Genomic DNA, 14,168 nt, shown 5'->3' with positions numbered 1-14,168 from the left:
CAGACTCCATGCTTCAACAGGGGGGAGGCCAAACAAGAGGGAAACTGTTTTTCTTAATGAAAGGCTCACCTCTTTTTCCTTCTTGGTTTTTACCCAAGCATAGTGAACAACTGCACAGTTTGCAATACCCAGGGACTACATTCAGCTCTCCCCCCAAAATATATTTAAAGGGGCTAAAATACAGTCCCCAAGTCTGGGGAGACATCTCTTTCCAAGTACCAAAGCATAAAAGAGCCACCAAGGGTGAAGCAACATCGAGTCAAGGCAGTAGATCAAGTAGCAATCATGCTATATTAACAAAGTCATAACAGTCAGGGTGGAAGAGGGATCCCAAGTGATTCCTTGTCTTTGTCCTAGAGCCTCACCACAACTGAGAGCAATTCCTCGCCTCCCACTCCCACAGGGACACAAACAACTGTGGAGAGAAAATGAGCATGCTAGCATCCAGATTACCCTGATCTTTGCTGCTGCACATTACATGCTCTAAGCCCACCTTATCCCACAGTAATGTTTCCATTTATCCAGAGCCGGATATTTGTGCTAAAGGTTTGCTAGTTTCCAAGTCCCCTTTTCCAACAATGAAAACCAAGATTTTTAGTAAACATACTGGGAAAAACATTGTTTATTAGATTTATGTAACGCAGAAACCAGTTATTACTTCCAGTGTTTAAACGGCACTGGCTGAAACATACATTCTTTCACGGCTGACAGCAAATAGTAGTGCTGTGAGAACACAGGATATTCTAATGTTATTATATAGTTCTCCACAAGTAATCTCTCCACAAGAAAGCTCTACATCATGGTGAGACTTGCTGTGAATGTCCATTTTTTCTTGTTTACTTATAAGTCACTAAAAGACTAATGGAGGGCTCGGATAGCTTTCTTAACTATACACTTATCTTTATTGGTTGTAAAAGTCAAACTGTACACTGAAATATTTGCAAGTTAGTTGTAGTGCTTCAAAAAGTGAATACAGCATTCCTAAGTGAAATTAATCCAAACTTGTGTGTAAGAGTTCTGCTGGACTTTAATGCAAAAGAGGAAATAACTGTGCACATGCTTAGCATATCCTTTGTATTCAGAAACGAACCACAGTATATACTTTGTAGTTTCTGAAAGACTATTTCGCAGTCAAACAAGAGTAATCCCTTAATGTATGCCATACAATCCAGAGGAGATACTTACTACAGTTCAGTAACAGTGCTGAAAATAATCTCTAAACACTTGTTTTCCTTCCTTTCACGGCTCCATTACCTAATTGCCCATTAGATCATAGCGCATGTTTTCCATGTCCTTTTCATCTTTTATCCTTTCCTCTTTCCTTACATTGTCCTGTCCATCTCCTCTGACTTCAACGCTCAGCTTCCCCCATGTCACTTCAGAGCCCAGCTGCCTGCTTTGGTAACTGCTATTCCTTATGCCACCCTTCAATTCTGTCCTGTTTTCGGTCCATCACTCCAATTTCAAAGGAGCACCACACTGTTTTACAATTGACCACTACAGAACACACAATATTGTACCAAGATTTACAAGCAACAAGTATTCATACTGGTTATGAGCTAACAGCAGTGCACAACTTGAGAGGCAAAGCACAAGAGGTGTGAAAGCTACCCTCACAACTTGGCAGCCTGAGGTGTGCTTCAGATTTCAGGGACAAGCAGCACAAAGCAGAACGAACTCTTTTAAAGTTTAAGGGCTAATACAAGACGTAATATCCTATAAGAATTAACATGAAGGATTTAACTTTTAAGAATGCAGGCAGAAAAAGTAACATTAAGCCCCAAATCAAGTTTAATAGCTGCATTTTTATTCAAATTAAGATTTTGAAGGAAAACACGATACAGCTTGTGAGCCTTGTAAATGCTTTCAGTTTTGAAATTTTAGAGTTAGAAAATGATGAAGTAATTGACCGGTTCTTGTTTCTGTGTCTCCATAGACAAATACTGCTAGTCTATGATCAGACATGTCAAAACATTGACTTTTATACCCTAGTATTCACCCCACTTCCTGCAGGGTAGCCAAGTCTGTCCGGAGGGGAAGTGTGTCACTAATATCAACATCCTACGGTCTCGCTCTCAACAGACCATTGATTGATCTGTGGTTCCACATAGCACAGCATAACCAGGCTATACTTAGTCAAATGTCAAAAACACTGCTTTTCCAGACATTCTGGGGTTTCATAGCGGAAATCACTTCTGCTTCTTTAATAAACTGCATTTTCTGTTCACCCCTTATTTTTATCTTGCCATATATTAACACAAATAGAGTTCCTGTTTCTTTTGACGTTCAAATGAAAAAAAACTCCATAAACAGTTTAAAGGTAACTTCATTTTATTTTTCTGAGCATTACCTAGTGTGTCCCTCAGGTAGCTGAGGATGGGCTAAACGAGCTGGGGCTAGAACAAAACTCAGCTCTGCCTGTTTCATTTTCTTACTGTAGGGGTTCCGCTAACCTAGAAGGAGCAGCTCAAGGTCTCAAACAACTTTCAAGGCTAACAGGGACAAGCCCAGAGAATCTGGAGGTTGCAAGCAAAGAGGACTACAGCATAACACTACTATATCGCTCTGTATTGCACAGTGGTTGCCAGAAAATCTTGTTGCAAGTCAGAAGTATAAACAGATTTGAGCCAAGGCTCCACAAGTTCACAGACAAGTCCATCATTAACTCAAACGCTACCTAGATGTAACCTCAAGCTCCCGAACTCCCTGAACTGCTGTTTCCCACCTTCTGACAGGGTCTACCAGAGGAGGCATCACACTGAACATACCTGTTGCCTACACTCTTCCCCAGGCACCTGCTACTGAAGGTGACAGGACAGTAGTCTGCCCTAGTTCGGCAGTTACACTGCCTGGATGAATGGGAAGTTCCCAGCTGACGGAACTATTTTCCACGTAAGAGGGACTGAAGTATTACCACCAACCTATCTTTCCAGCCCCAGTTTTAAAACTCAACTACATGGAAGTTAACAGGTACAGGAAATATGTGGTCAGAAAGTAATTCTTCTCACATACATACAGATATAGTTCTTTGAGACATGCTCACTTCTGATTACTTCAGGATATGTAATCAACGTGCTTTTTCCAGATCTCCAAATAGCCTCACAGGTTTCTTCACATATCTAAAGTTATACTTTAAATCCTCACAAAAACCACTAGAGTCTTCAGCTTCCTGTGTAACCATCCCATTAAGACAGTCACAGGCTGTCAAAAAGACAGCAACATCCAACAGAACAAAGAGTTAAATTTGCTTTATTTGCTACTGAGATCAGACCCCATTTTCACTGAGCTTTTGAAGCTGCAAGAGACACCAATTCTCTGGCAGAAACTGGGTCTATATGTCAAAGCTTCTGCTGTAAGAGCCCAGGAAATTCTTAAATTTAAGTGCATCAAGAAGATGGTTACAAGCAGCATGAATAAATAAAGAGTAAATGACTGCAAGCCTTGGTGCATCAGGGTATTTCATTAAGAGCTTCATCTTCCAACAATAAACACCTTCATTATTCTTCCTGTAGCCAGCAGGATCACATTTGAAGAGTTACGTTACTGTAGTTATAATCAAAGTACTCTTCATTATTTGGTATCTTACTGCACTACATGTATTTGACTTGTACCTTTTCCCACTGGGCATTTTTTCCGGCAAGCTTTCATCATCCAGCATGCTTGTTCAAATGGTGAAGCGTCTTTCAGTGAGTCCAATAACTAAAGTTCTTACCCTCACAAAATTCAGTTCCTTGAGTGTACAAGTTTTGTGTGTTTGTACAACATACTTTCCTAAGGCATAAGACTGACTTCACACAGAGAAGACAGCATAGTCTGAGTTGGAAGGGACCTTTAAATGCCATCTAGTCCAACCCCCCTTCAATAAAAAGGGACATCTTCAACTCCACCAGGTTGTTCAGAGCCCAGTCCAACCTCGCCTTGACTGTTTCCCAGGATGGGGCATCCACCACTTCTCTAAGTAATAAAAACACCCATTTTCACTGGGAAATACAAGGAAGACAGAAAGCTTTTAAAGTAAACTGACAAAACTACAAGCCACTTGGGCTAAACAACATATAAAAACAGAGCTGCTACTACAAAATAAGGACTTAAGTTTTAAACACACAGCTGACTAAAGCCATAACAACTCTGCACTGTTACTTCAGAAGTTCAGGTCCTGCCACTGACGAACTCTGTACCAATTAACAAAATAGACAAAAATCTCATTATTAAAAAGCTCTAAAAAGAGCTGAACAATTAAGAAAAACCAGTTTGATACAAAGAACTATGGAGGGGGGGAAGCAACCCCACAAACAGCTAGTTTTCACGAACACTGCTCTTCCTAGAAAACAGCTGTTTACCAGGAATTATAATGAAGGAATACTGAATAACAATACTGATCTAATACCATCTGCTAACAATATGACCTCAGTAAGCGGAGCCTAAAGCCACTTCAACCAGACTGCCAACACGAGCTTTAACAAGTGAGCGAAAGGACAACAGGAAGAGCAGTGCGAGCGGCAGGCACAGCCAAGCGCTCAGCACCGAGCCGTGCAGGAAGCAGAACCCAGGGCTTCGCAGTGGCAGAACCGAAAACAGGGGGTTCACCGCGCCAGAGCACGCCGTGGGCGTGAGGCGATGCCAGCGCCGAGGGGAACCGGCTCGGAACGTCCCCGAGAAGCAGCGAGCGAGACGCTGCCCGCCCCGGCAAGCCCCTCCGAGGCAGCGGGCAGGCCGCCCCCGGCACGGCTCACCTCACCTCACCGCGCTCGCACCGGCCCCACGAGCCCCCCGCCCAGACATCCCCCCCTCGGCCCGGCCGCGGCCCTGAGGAGACCCCCACCGCCGCGCTGCGGGCCGGGGCTGCGGCAGCCGGGCAGCTCCCCCGCCCGCACCTCCCGCCCCAGCCCCCTCAGGGGCCGCCGCCGCCGGCCCCTCTCACAGGGCGGCCGCGCCCGCCCCGCACCTCCGGGCTGATGTAGGACACGAAAGAAGGCTTGGCCGCCTTGGCCCCGCTGCCCAACATGGCTCCGGCCGCCTCCCGTCTGCCCCTGGAGCCCGCGGCGGCACCGGCACCGCTCCCCAGGGCTCCTCCTCGGCGGGGCCACGGCGGCGGCGGCACCGTCGGCGCGGACGGTGGTATCCGGCGCACGTCATTGACCCCGCCCCTAGCCCGGTGCCCGCCCCCTCCCCGGCCAATTCTAGGGCACCGCCTCCCCGCCGCGCCCGTCCTCATCGGGCATAGCCGCTGTCAGTCACAAGCGCGCCCTCCTCCTATTGGCCGCGAGGGGGCGCGGCTGGAGGAGGCGGGGCGGCGGCCACCTCCCGCCCCGCCGGGGTAGCCGCGTCCCCGTGCCGGTGCCGCAGGGCCGGGAGAGGGGACGGGCGGCAGCGGGCGGGTTTCTCCCCGGGTCTCGGCCCCCGGAGCCCGCCCGGTACGGCGCTTCCTCCAGCGGCAGCGCAGCAGGGCTGCCCGGCAGTTCGAACGACGAATGGTGACGCCGGTGGCGATTTGCGTACAGGGTAGACCTCACGGGACTATTTTTTTTACGAAAACCCACCATGCTTCACAAACTTCAGTAGACCGTAGGGTGTGAAAATCGACAGCTCCTTCAGGTACTAATGATGAGCACTTTTCATATCGCTCCCCCTCTTTCTGTTGTAATACATCACTTGATTTACCTTGCTCCAAGCCCCGGCCTAGGAAAGTTAAAGGAGAAAGAAAAAGAGGCACTAGGAGTCATAAAACAGCATTTATAAAAATAAAATGGAGTGACTTTTAATTCAGAAATGAATTAATTTGGCTATATTTAGTCTCAAATTCCAGGAATGAGAAGTCTTTTGGACTTCATCACCTCCTGCCTGAACACCTCCCCCCCCCCCCCCCCCAACTCAGAGATTAGGTTTTGTTAGCGGTTCTGCAACGAAGGCTGTTCTGGCATGGGGTCCCACGCAGAAGAGCTCTCACGTTTCACTCCACAGCTGCTTCCAAATCGTTCCCTTACATCGCATCTGACCTCCGCTGCATAGGTCAAAAGCACAGCCCATGAGAGTACGCTGGCGTAAATCTAGGGTGAGGGGAAAATGGGGACAGCACCTCCATGCTCTCCAGCGTATTAAAATACACAAAGAAAGAGAATAGCGCGATAAAAAAATAAACTTTTAAAGCATCTGAATTTACAGTGGCAACAGCAGGATGACCTCCAAGCATGCCCTGAAGTTTACATGCAGACCAAGGCAAAACGCAGCTATCCACTGGCGTAGCATGTATCAGAGAGGAAGGGATGTTTTGACACCAGGCCAGAGTCTTAACTCCTATGGGAAGCACAAAAGAAGCTTCAATTCCCACACAGCACATGGGAATTCATTCTTCAACATCTCATCAAAAAAAAAGCCCTACATCCAAAAAATGGGAATGTATCTGCTGTTCTGCATCAGCAAAATATCCGTGTGGCCCCATGTCCTGTCCCTGGCGATGAACAGGGAGTGCTCCAGCCCAGCTGCCACATGCGCCGGGCTGAACTCGTTGGGGAAGGGATTTGAAGGCCTTCTGCTGGAATTTGAGGGCCAGATTCAGATCCCCACTTCATCAGCCAGTGTGTCTTATCTTTTCTGGAATGGAAGAAACAAAGCTACCACACACGCAAGTTGACTTACCTCAGAAAAGTACGTCTGCATCTGAAAGGGCCAGCTCCAACCCAGACACTGCGCCCCAACAGACTACAGAGCACCGAGGGCTTTGGTGATCTTCCACTTCCCCAGAAAGACCTCTCTGTGCAGTCTTCTCCCTTTCTCTTCTGAAGTCCTAAGTGCCTGTGAGGAGTGCTCACAAAAGCCAGCTTCAGCCCAGCCACCTGATCTCCATATATTCCCCCTGCGGTGCTGCTGCTGAAGGTAGTGGGGGTACCCAAATAAACTCCTTGTTCAGAAACAGCCTCGAGGGAGAACTCAGTGCCCCGGGCACCTGGGGAAATCAGCTTGGCCAGGCTGAAGGTGGCTTTTCTCAGCGTACCCCTTCCTCACCTCGTCTTTCCACTCACCTGTAGTCACCTACTGCCTCTCATTTATATATTTATACATTAACTTTTCTGTTATTTTCATGTACCCCCCCTTCCTCCAGCATTTTTACCCTGTAGTACTTTTCTGAATCACGCCCTCCCCGTGAGGAAAGAAGATGCTGCAGAGTTGTATCGCTTGGGATTGTTCTCATCACTAGCGAAGACTTTTTAAAAAAACATTTCTGCAACAAATTGAAGATCCTGGGATGGTGTATTAACAGGATCCATCTTCCCACTTTACTTCTATATGGGAAGTTTTGTTCTGTGCTGCCAATGACTTTCTGTCTGTTAAAAAAAAAAGTGAGCCTACAAAATCAAGCAGTTTGATTTTTTCAATTTTAGATGTATGTCGGTGACCGTCACGTAAATGTAGGAGAGTAAAACTTTTTAAAAATCAAGTTCTAGTTTTTCTGTGGTGGTCGAAGAACAAATGGCATTTCACTGCTCCCATTTTATCCTGATATTTGGCATTCTTTCTAAAAATATTATCACAGTATTTGCCTTTAAAGCTGTCTGCAGGAAGAAATCTCACAGACCAGCTCTGCTCCTCCCATGAACAGAGGCTGCTTTGTTTAAGAAACTTACATGCCATTAATTTGATTAATTCTTTGGGCTGAATTCTCAGCTGTGCCCAGGCTTGGTGAGGGAGGCGAGTCACAAAGGAACTGATGGCAGCTTCCCTATCAGTTTTCTTTCAGGAGTCCTCTTAACTACTAGTTGTATGTCATATTTTCCTTTGTGGCAGCCATCCTCGTCAGGATTGCCTTGGCTCTGGGACATGAGTAGCCAGGATAAGGCATTGTCCGAGACAATATCTGGAGTGCAGTTGGCAAAGATCACTGGAGAGAGCTTTGTAGCACATTTCAGCTTTTCTGAGCCTGGGACTTTGTAAACCTTGGTGCCTTGGGGAGTCCCAAGGGTGCTCGGGTGGACAAGGGTGCAGGTCACTATGTGCTGTGGGCGCTTTGATGTAGGTTGGACAAGCGTAACAAACGAAGTATTAAAGGCCATTCCTGAGTGTTAAGCAAACTTGCATGACTACATCTGAATTTCTACTCCCTATTTCCTCATTGAAGACAATAAAGAGAAGATTTGCCCTGCCGTAGACCTGCAAAGGCATGGAGGTGTGCAGAGCTTCCATTCCAGAGCAGTAAATCACTGGCAGGGCTCTGCGGCTGCGCTCCCCCTTTGACCTCGCACCACGGCCAGATGCAGGTCTGGAGACTGCTTTTAGCAATTGCACTTCCAGGGGTGACACAAGCAAATATTTTGAAGTAGCAGCTGGAAAGAGAATCCCATGAAGTTACCATTTGTCAAGGCTTCCCTATCGTCTTTTTCTATCCGGAAAATTACCTGGGTAGAATTTGAAGATTTTTCTTGCTTTACAGTTGCTTGGGCATTACCAGAAAAACTCCCCTTAGGTGCAGAAATCTGGATGTTTCCATAGTATATCCATAATTAGTCTGACACTTCCCAGAGCCTTACAGATAGCCATGCGTGCTCTGGAGGTAGGAGGTGTCCCAAAAGTGTTGGATTTACCCCGAGTATACAGAGATCAGCCATGCATGCTGTGTCTGATACTCCCTGTTGGTATTGCTCAATTAAATAACTCAGTTTAGGGCTTAGTATACTAAACAGTATGAGACCACATTAAAGCAGCTGAAATCAGTATGCAAGAAATGTAGAAGACGTAAGACGAAGCTGGAAGTCAGATTAACAGAAACTGTCACAGAAAAAATTGGAAGTGAGGAATGTACTGTGATACCCTTTGGGGAAAGGTCAGCACATCAGTCTGCCGGCAGCTATCTCTGCTTTACACACGTTAAGATGGTTTCCTACTAAAAGTCATGTATGTTAACTTTATGCAAATTAAGGCAATTTCATAAATGGAAAAATATAGAAGAAGGGCTCTACTCTAAGGTGATGCTTTTAGCACTGGATTCGCATTGACATTTTCATCTGCCAGTGCTCTCAGGTGTCCTTTCGGAGCTAGTTTCCAAATTAGTTCACATTTCATCCATTACAGTCTGGCACCTTCATAGTGAACTCCAAGGTGAATTCCACTTAGAACTATGTAATATAACCATTTGTTTTCATTCTCATTTACTAAGTATATGGTCGGAGATTGTGTATTGCTGTCCTAGATGAATTCTTTATCTTTTATCTTTGTTGCAGTGTTCTTTCTTTACCGACTGTATTGGGTGTTTCATTTTTTTTTAAGCAGAGTTTTCTATTCATTGTTGTGCGAACCTAATTTATTTGGGGAGGTTTTCTGTGAACCTCCCCCCGTGAAGGGAAAGCAGCTCTATACCAGCTTTCCTCAGCTGAAATCTGCAGCTCTGACTCCTGCACCACCCGGTTCCTCAGTCCTGGGGCACGATGTGCCTAGTTCCTCACTGAAGGTGGTTAGGAGATGCATTTTACTTCTCAAGTAAAGCCGTCTGGGAGGTACCATGTGGCAAACAACAGTTCCTTCAGCCACAGCAATACAGACCACTACAGTTTTGTGTCCATTCCCTAATTACTGAATGTTTTTGTCTTACAAGGGCCTTCCAGAGCTAATGAGCAAACTGAAATTTTAAGTCATGGTCAAGTGATAATCTAGATATTAAAAGGTCGTGGAGAAGGACCGGGGGCACCCCACCACTTACCAGGAAGTTTCATCTGCCATTTGGGGCGTATAGTGCCAAAACATGAATGCAGAATAGTACAAAACTAAATTAACAATTACATAATGAAGAGTAGGACAGAGGCATTAACTGCTGAGAACATACCCTGGACCTGAGTGTTTACTTTAGTCATAGAGACGCAGCTGGGAATTACATGTTTTGAACTTGAGGATGGAAAACAAAGTATTGCTATGAGAGCTGTGAAAATTGGGGGAACAAAGCACCTCACATATAATAGCAAAACCACCTCCCTTTCTTAGCTACAACTGGGAGGAAAGGAAGTGAGTAACTAATAATTCTACTCACCCAAGGAAGCAGGGTGTCAGAAACAAGAACACAGGAGCCAGGCAAGTTCCCCACCTTTTTTTAGCTCTCTTGAAAGCAAACACAATTACTTGTTCATAAGCACACACAGACTTCTTTGTTGTGTGGTGAGCCTCTTCCTTTTGTTCTCCAGAAGGCTGTGAATCCAAATTACTTCAGGCTGGAGACTTCTTCTCCTTAACAGTACCCAAAGGGTGAGCCACAGCCCATCCGTACCAGCAGAACGCCTATGCCACGGCTGGATGCGGGGCTGAGCTAAATCGGGGCTCACCTCTCACCCTCAGTTCTCCTCAACCTGCAGTCCAAAGGGAGGTGCTAAGGATCACAAGCTCTTAGAAAACAAGAATGATAAATAGCTATAGGAACCTCCTGATATCAAGAGTTTGAATTGACTCTTCTGTCTTGGAATGAACCCCAGGAAAGAAAAGAGCAACATTCAATTCCCAGTTTGGATGACAGACCCTGAGCTCGGTGGTGGAAAAAGCTGCCAAGGAGTCCTTGCTAGAGTTCCTGAGCGGCCTTGATTCTTTCTGCCTGAGTAACTTCTCCAAACACAATGCAAATCACAGAATCACGGAATCACAGAATGTTCGGGGTTGGAAGGGACCTCTGTGGGTCATTTAGTCCAACCCCCTGCCGAAGCAGGGTCACCTACAGCAGGCTGCACAGGACCTTGTCCAGGCGGGTCTTGAATATCTCCAGAGAAGGAGACTCCACAACCTCCCTGGGCAGCCTGTTCCAGGGCTCCGTCACCCTCAGAGGGAAGAAATTCTTCCTCATGTGCAGATGGAACTTCCTGTGCTTCAGTTTGTAAATGGAAAGCCCTTGGGGAAGACTTCCAGCTGTCCATCACCAGCTGGGAATGTGGTCCATCTAGTTCAATAGCTGTTCCTTGCAGGACTCTTTCCACTGGGCGTGAGGACTCCTGCTCAGGGAAAAGAGAAGCTAGTGAAAACCATCCAGCATTGGAGTCACAGGGCACAAGACAGGCAGGTTCCAGCATATCCGCAGGGAGAAATACTTGGTGTTAGGCCTAGACAACAGCCTCTTTTCTTTGTGAAGTACACACAGAGACGTGAAGCTTTTGCTAGCGGTGTCCTGCCTCTTCTGTTCTTTCCATTAGCAGTGAAAATGGTATCTAGGCATGACTGCAGTAAAAAACGTGCTTGTTCTACTTTGCCTACCAGGCCCTTGACATGCTCTTGGCTTTGATTTCCTGATGAAAAATGCATGTGTGAATCATGGATGCTGGGTATTGAGAGAAGCCATCCAGCTAAATGCTCATGGTGTCATCCCTAGCTCCCATACGGCTGCTGTAACTAAAAAATCCAGCCCAGATAATTTAAGAAACAGGCACAAACCTACCCCTTAAGGAAAGCTACATGCTCTTCAGCAGAAACTAATGGTAAAACACAAATATGAATATAGAGACTGGCCCTAGCTTCCCATTTTTGTTCCTGACTCCAAAAAGGCCTTTGTCTAAGCAAGGTAAACCTTTATTTGGCGAAGACATACAAATCTTTGAAGCAGCAAGCTTTGCAGAAGCAGCGAATCTTGTAAAAGAAATCTCATAAACCCCTATGTTCTCTCCTGTTAGCAACTGTCTTTGATTTGCTAGAACAAGAATATATAAACGAGCAGAGAGTAAGTGGAATTTTCTTGTGTGGACTTTGTTCCAAGCCCTTGGCTTTCAGGTCTGTTTTCTCTCACTCTGCTTCACTGCTCCTTGGGAAACACTTCAGCCCTGGCTACTCCTGTAATAGGAGCTCCGAGCTGGTCACATAGCTTGTAAATTGGCACATCTTATGCGTCTGGATACACTGGAGAACATGCTGGGGACATTAGTTAAAGCATCCAGAATCCTGGTTTAGGATTTACCACTGCCATATGAGGAATGCTAATCCTGAGTCTATTGTCCTGAAATCACCCCTGGCAGCAGCTGCAAGAAGTATCTTAAGAAATGGATGCAAGAAAGCAAAAATGCACACTATTTCCTCACACAAGAATTGCATCTGGAATGTCCCTCTCCTCCTTTTCTCAGTGATTTGCCAGATGTACTCTTCTGACACACATTTTATCCAGTCTTCTTTCACAACCTCTTTCTCGTCGCCTTCCCCAGTGGGAATCCTTACCTTGGAGAACTTTGATAGCTCATTTCTTCTTTGCAGCCTCCCAGTAACCCTGGACAAATTGAATCTCTCTTCTCCCTTCTCCAATGCCTACTCTGAAGCGTTTCATTTCTTCACCCCTGAAAGTATTTACTTCCGATTTATTCATGAGATAGTCCTGACTGAGTTTGTATCCGCTGGTCTCTTCTTATGCACTAGCATAGATTTTATATTGGATTTTGCAGCCACAGCAACTTTGCGGCATCTTTTTAAAAAATTATTTATTTTAAATTTCTTTTAAAACGCATTCTTTGGCAATAGAGAGGAACACTGGAGTAACTGAAACTTCACTGTTTTGGATCAGTGCTTGCCACAGCAAGGTGAAAATTAACTGCCTTTTCAAACGGAAGCTGCTGCTAATGACACAGCGCTCTCTGCTGCCGTGAGCACACAAGACGTTTCAAATATTAGCCCAACTGCGCCTGTTGATTTGCTGCATAAAACTGCACTTTTTTTTTTTTTTTTTTTTTTTGCTGTACAGCATTCGATTTGATTTCCAAGTGTCTGTGCAAGTGTGCTCACACACTCTTCAACACTCTCCCCTTCGCTCACATGTAAGGGAGCAAGGTGTGGACACTAGATGTACAGTTTGCCTGCGAGGTAGGATATATGCGTGAAAGGTCAGTCCCTTCTCTGCATCTTCCTCTTCACCTTTCCTCCCAGCCATTCGCAGTGATATTTCATGTAACTTCTATTAACACCTCAGCTCGCCTGGCCTAAGCCATTTCAGTCTCATCCTCCTCAATCACCTGGCACTTCTTATTTTCTGCTCTGTTTTTGTGGAGCACTGCGGTTGCTGCACAGGTATCAAATCACGTACTGGACAACATTCTCTCTGTATGAAATAGAGCCTTCCTCTTCATTTTCCCACACTATTTTTGTAGTTTGTAGCTGACTCTTTTGCCACTTCATGTAACTTTAATTTAGCTTTGATTTTTAGCTCTCTAATGGCCTTCCTCATTTTATTTCTTCATTTGGATCCATTTAATCAGTTCTGTTCTTTCTGATACCATTTTTCTTGTTTTTTTTCCCTTTCCTCTCACTTCTCAAAGTCATAATTCACTCAAAGAGTACCTCTTTTCACTGGAGAAATGCAGTTATTGAGGTGATTGACCATCAAAGGGAAAAAGGCTGGGAAGAACAGACATTTTCCAGCTAAAATGTGTGTGCCCTTCGTTCTGTAAGACGACCAAAATTATAATGAACATGAAACAGGAAAAATTATTTGAAACAATACATTTTGGAATCCTTGATACTTACGGACATAGAAAGCTGGTTGGTCCGTATGAGAAATTGAATGCATTGTTTTGTCCAATGTATTTATTAACCGTCTGGATGCAGGAGCTTAATGCTCCATTAGCAAGTTTGCTGATGATACCAAACTGGGAGGGGCTGTTGACTCTCTTGAGGGACAAGAGGCCTTGCAGAGGGATCTAGATAGATCAGAGCATTGGGCAACGATTAGTGGGATGAAATTTAACAAGAACAAATGCCGGATTCTGCACCTGGGACGGAGTAACGCCAGACACAAGGACAGACTGGGAGAGGAGTGGCTGGAGAGCGGCCCTGCAGAAAGGATCTGGGGATGCTGGCCGGCAGCAGGCTCAGCAGGAGCCAGCAGCATGCCCGGGCAGCCCGGAGGGCAAACCCCATCCTGAGGCGCATCAGGCACAGCAGCACTGGCCGGGCAAAAGAGGGGATCACCCTGCTGCAGTCAGTGTTGGTGCAGCCTCACCTCGAGGGCTGTGGGCAGTTCTGGGCCCCAACGTTTAAGAAGGATGAGAAGGTCCTTGAGTGTGTCCACGGGAGGGCAACAAGGCTGGTGAGAGGGCTGGAAGGAATGTCCTGTGAGGGGTGGCTGAGGACTCTGGGCTTGGGTAGTTTGGAGAGAAGGGGGCTGAGGGGCGACCTCATTGCTCTCTGCAGCTTCCTGAGGAGGGGACGTGGGGCGGGAGGTGCTGAGCTCTTCT

At 46.0% G+C, this 14,168-nt stretch overlaps 1 protein-coding gene across 1 annotated transcript in view; it reads right to left on the bottom strand.

Annotated features, from left to right (window-relative positions):
- Positions 1-5,090, bottom strand: part of MTMR12 (myotubularin related protein 12) — a 34,444-nt gene extending 29,354 nt beyond the window's left edge. The window contains exon 1 of the mRNA XM_075411222.1: positions 4,946-5,090. Within this exon, the coding sequence (XP_075267337.1) occupies positions 4,946-5,005 (60 nt within the window). The 5' untranslated portion in view covers positions 5,006-5,090. The remainder of the gene's footprint in view (positions 1-4,945) is intronic.
- Between the last annotated feature and the right edge of the window lie 9,078 nt (positions 5,091-14,168).

Source organism: Opisthocomus hoazin, chromosome Z (genome assembly GCF_030867145.1).
Source record: "Opisthocomus hoazin isolate bOpiHoa1 chromosome Z, bOpiHoa1.hap1, whole genome shotgun sequence".
NCBI classification, from domain to species: Eukaryota; Metazoa; Chordata; class Aves; order Opisthocomiformes; family Opisthocomidae; genus Opisthocomus; species Opisthocomus hoazin.
The sequence above is the reverse complement of the archived record's forward strand: the minus strand, read 5'-3'. Positions and strand labels throughout refer to the sequence as shown.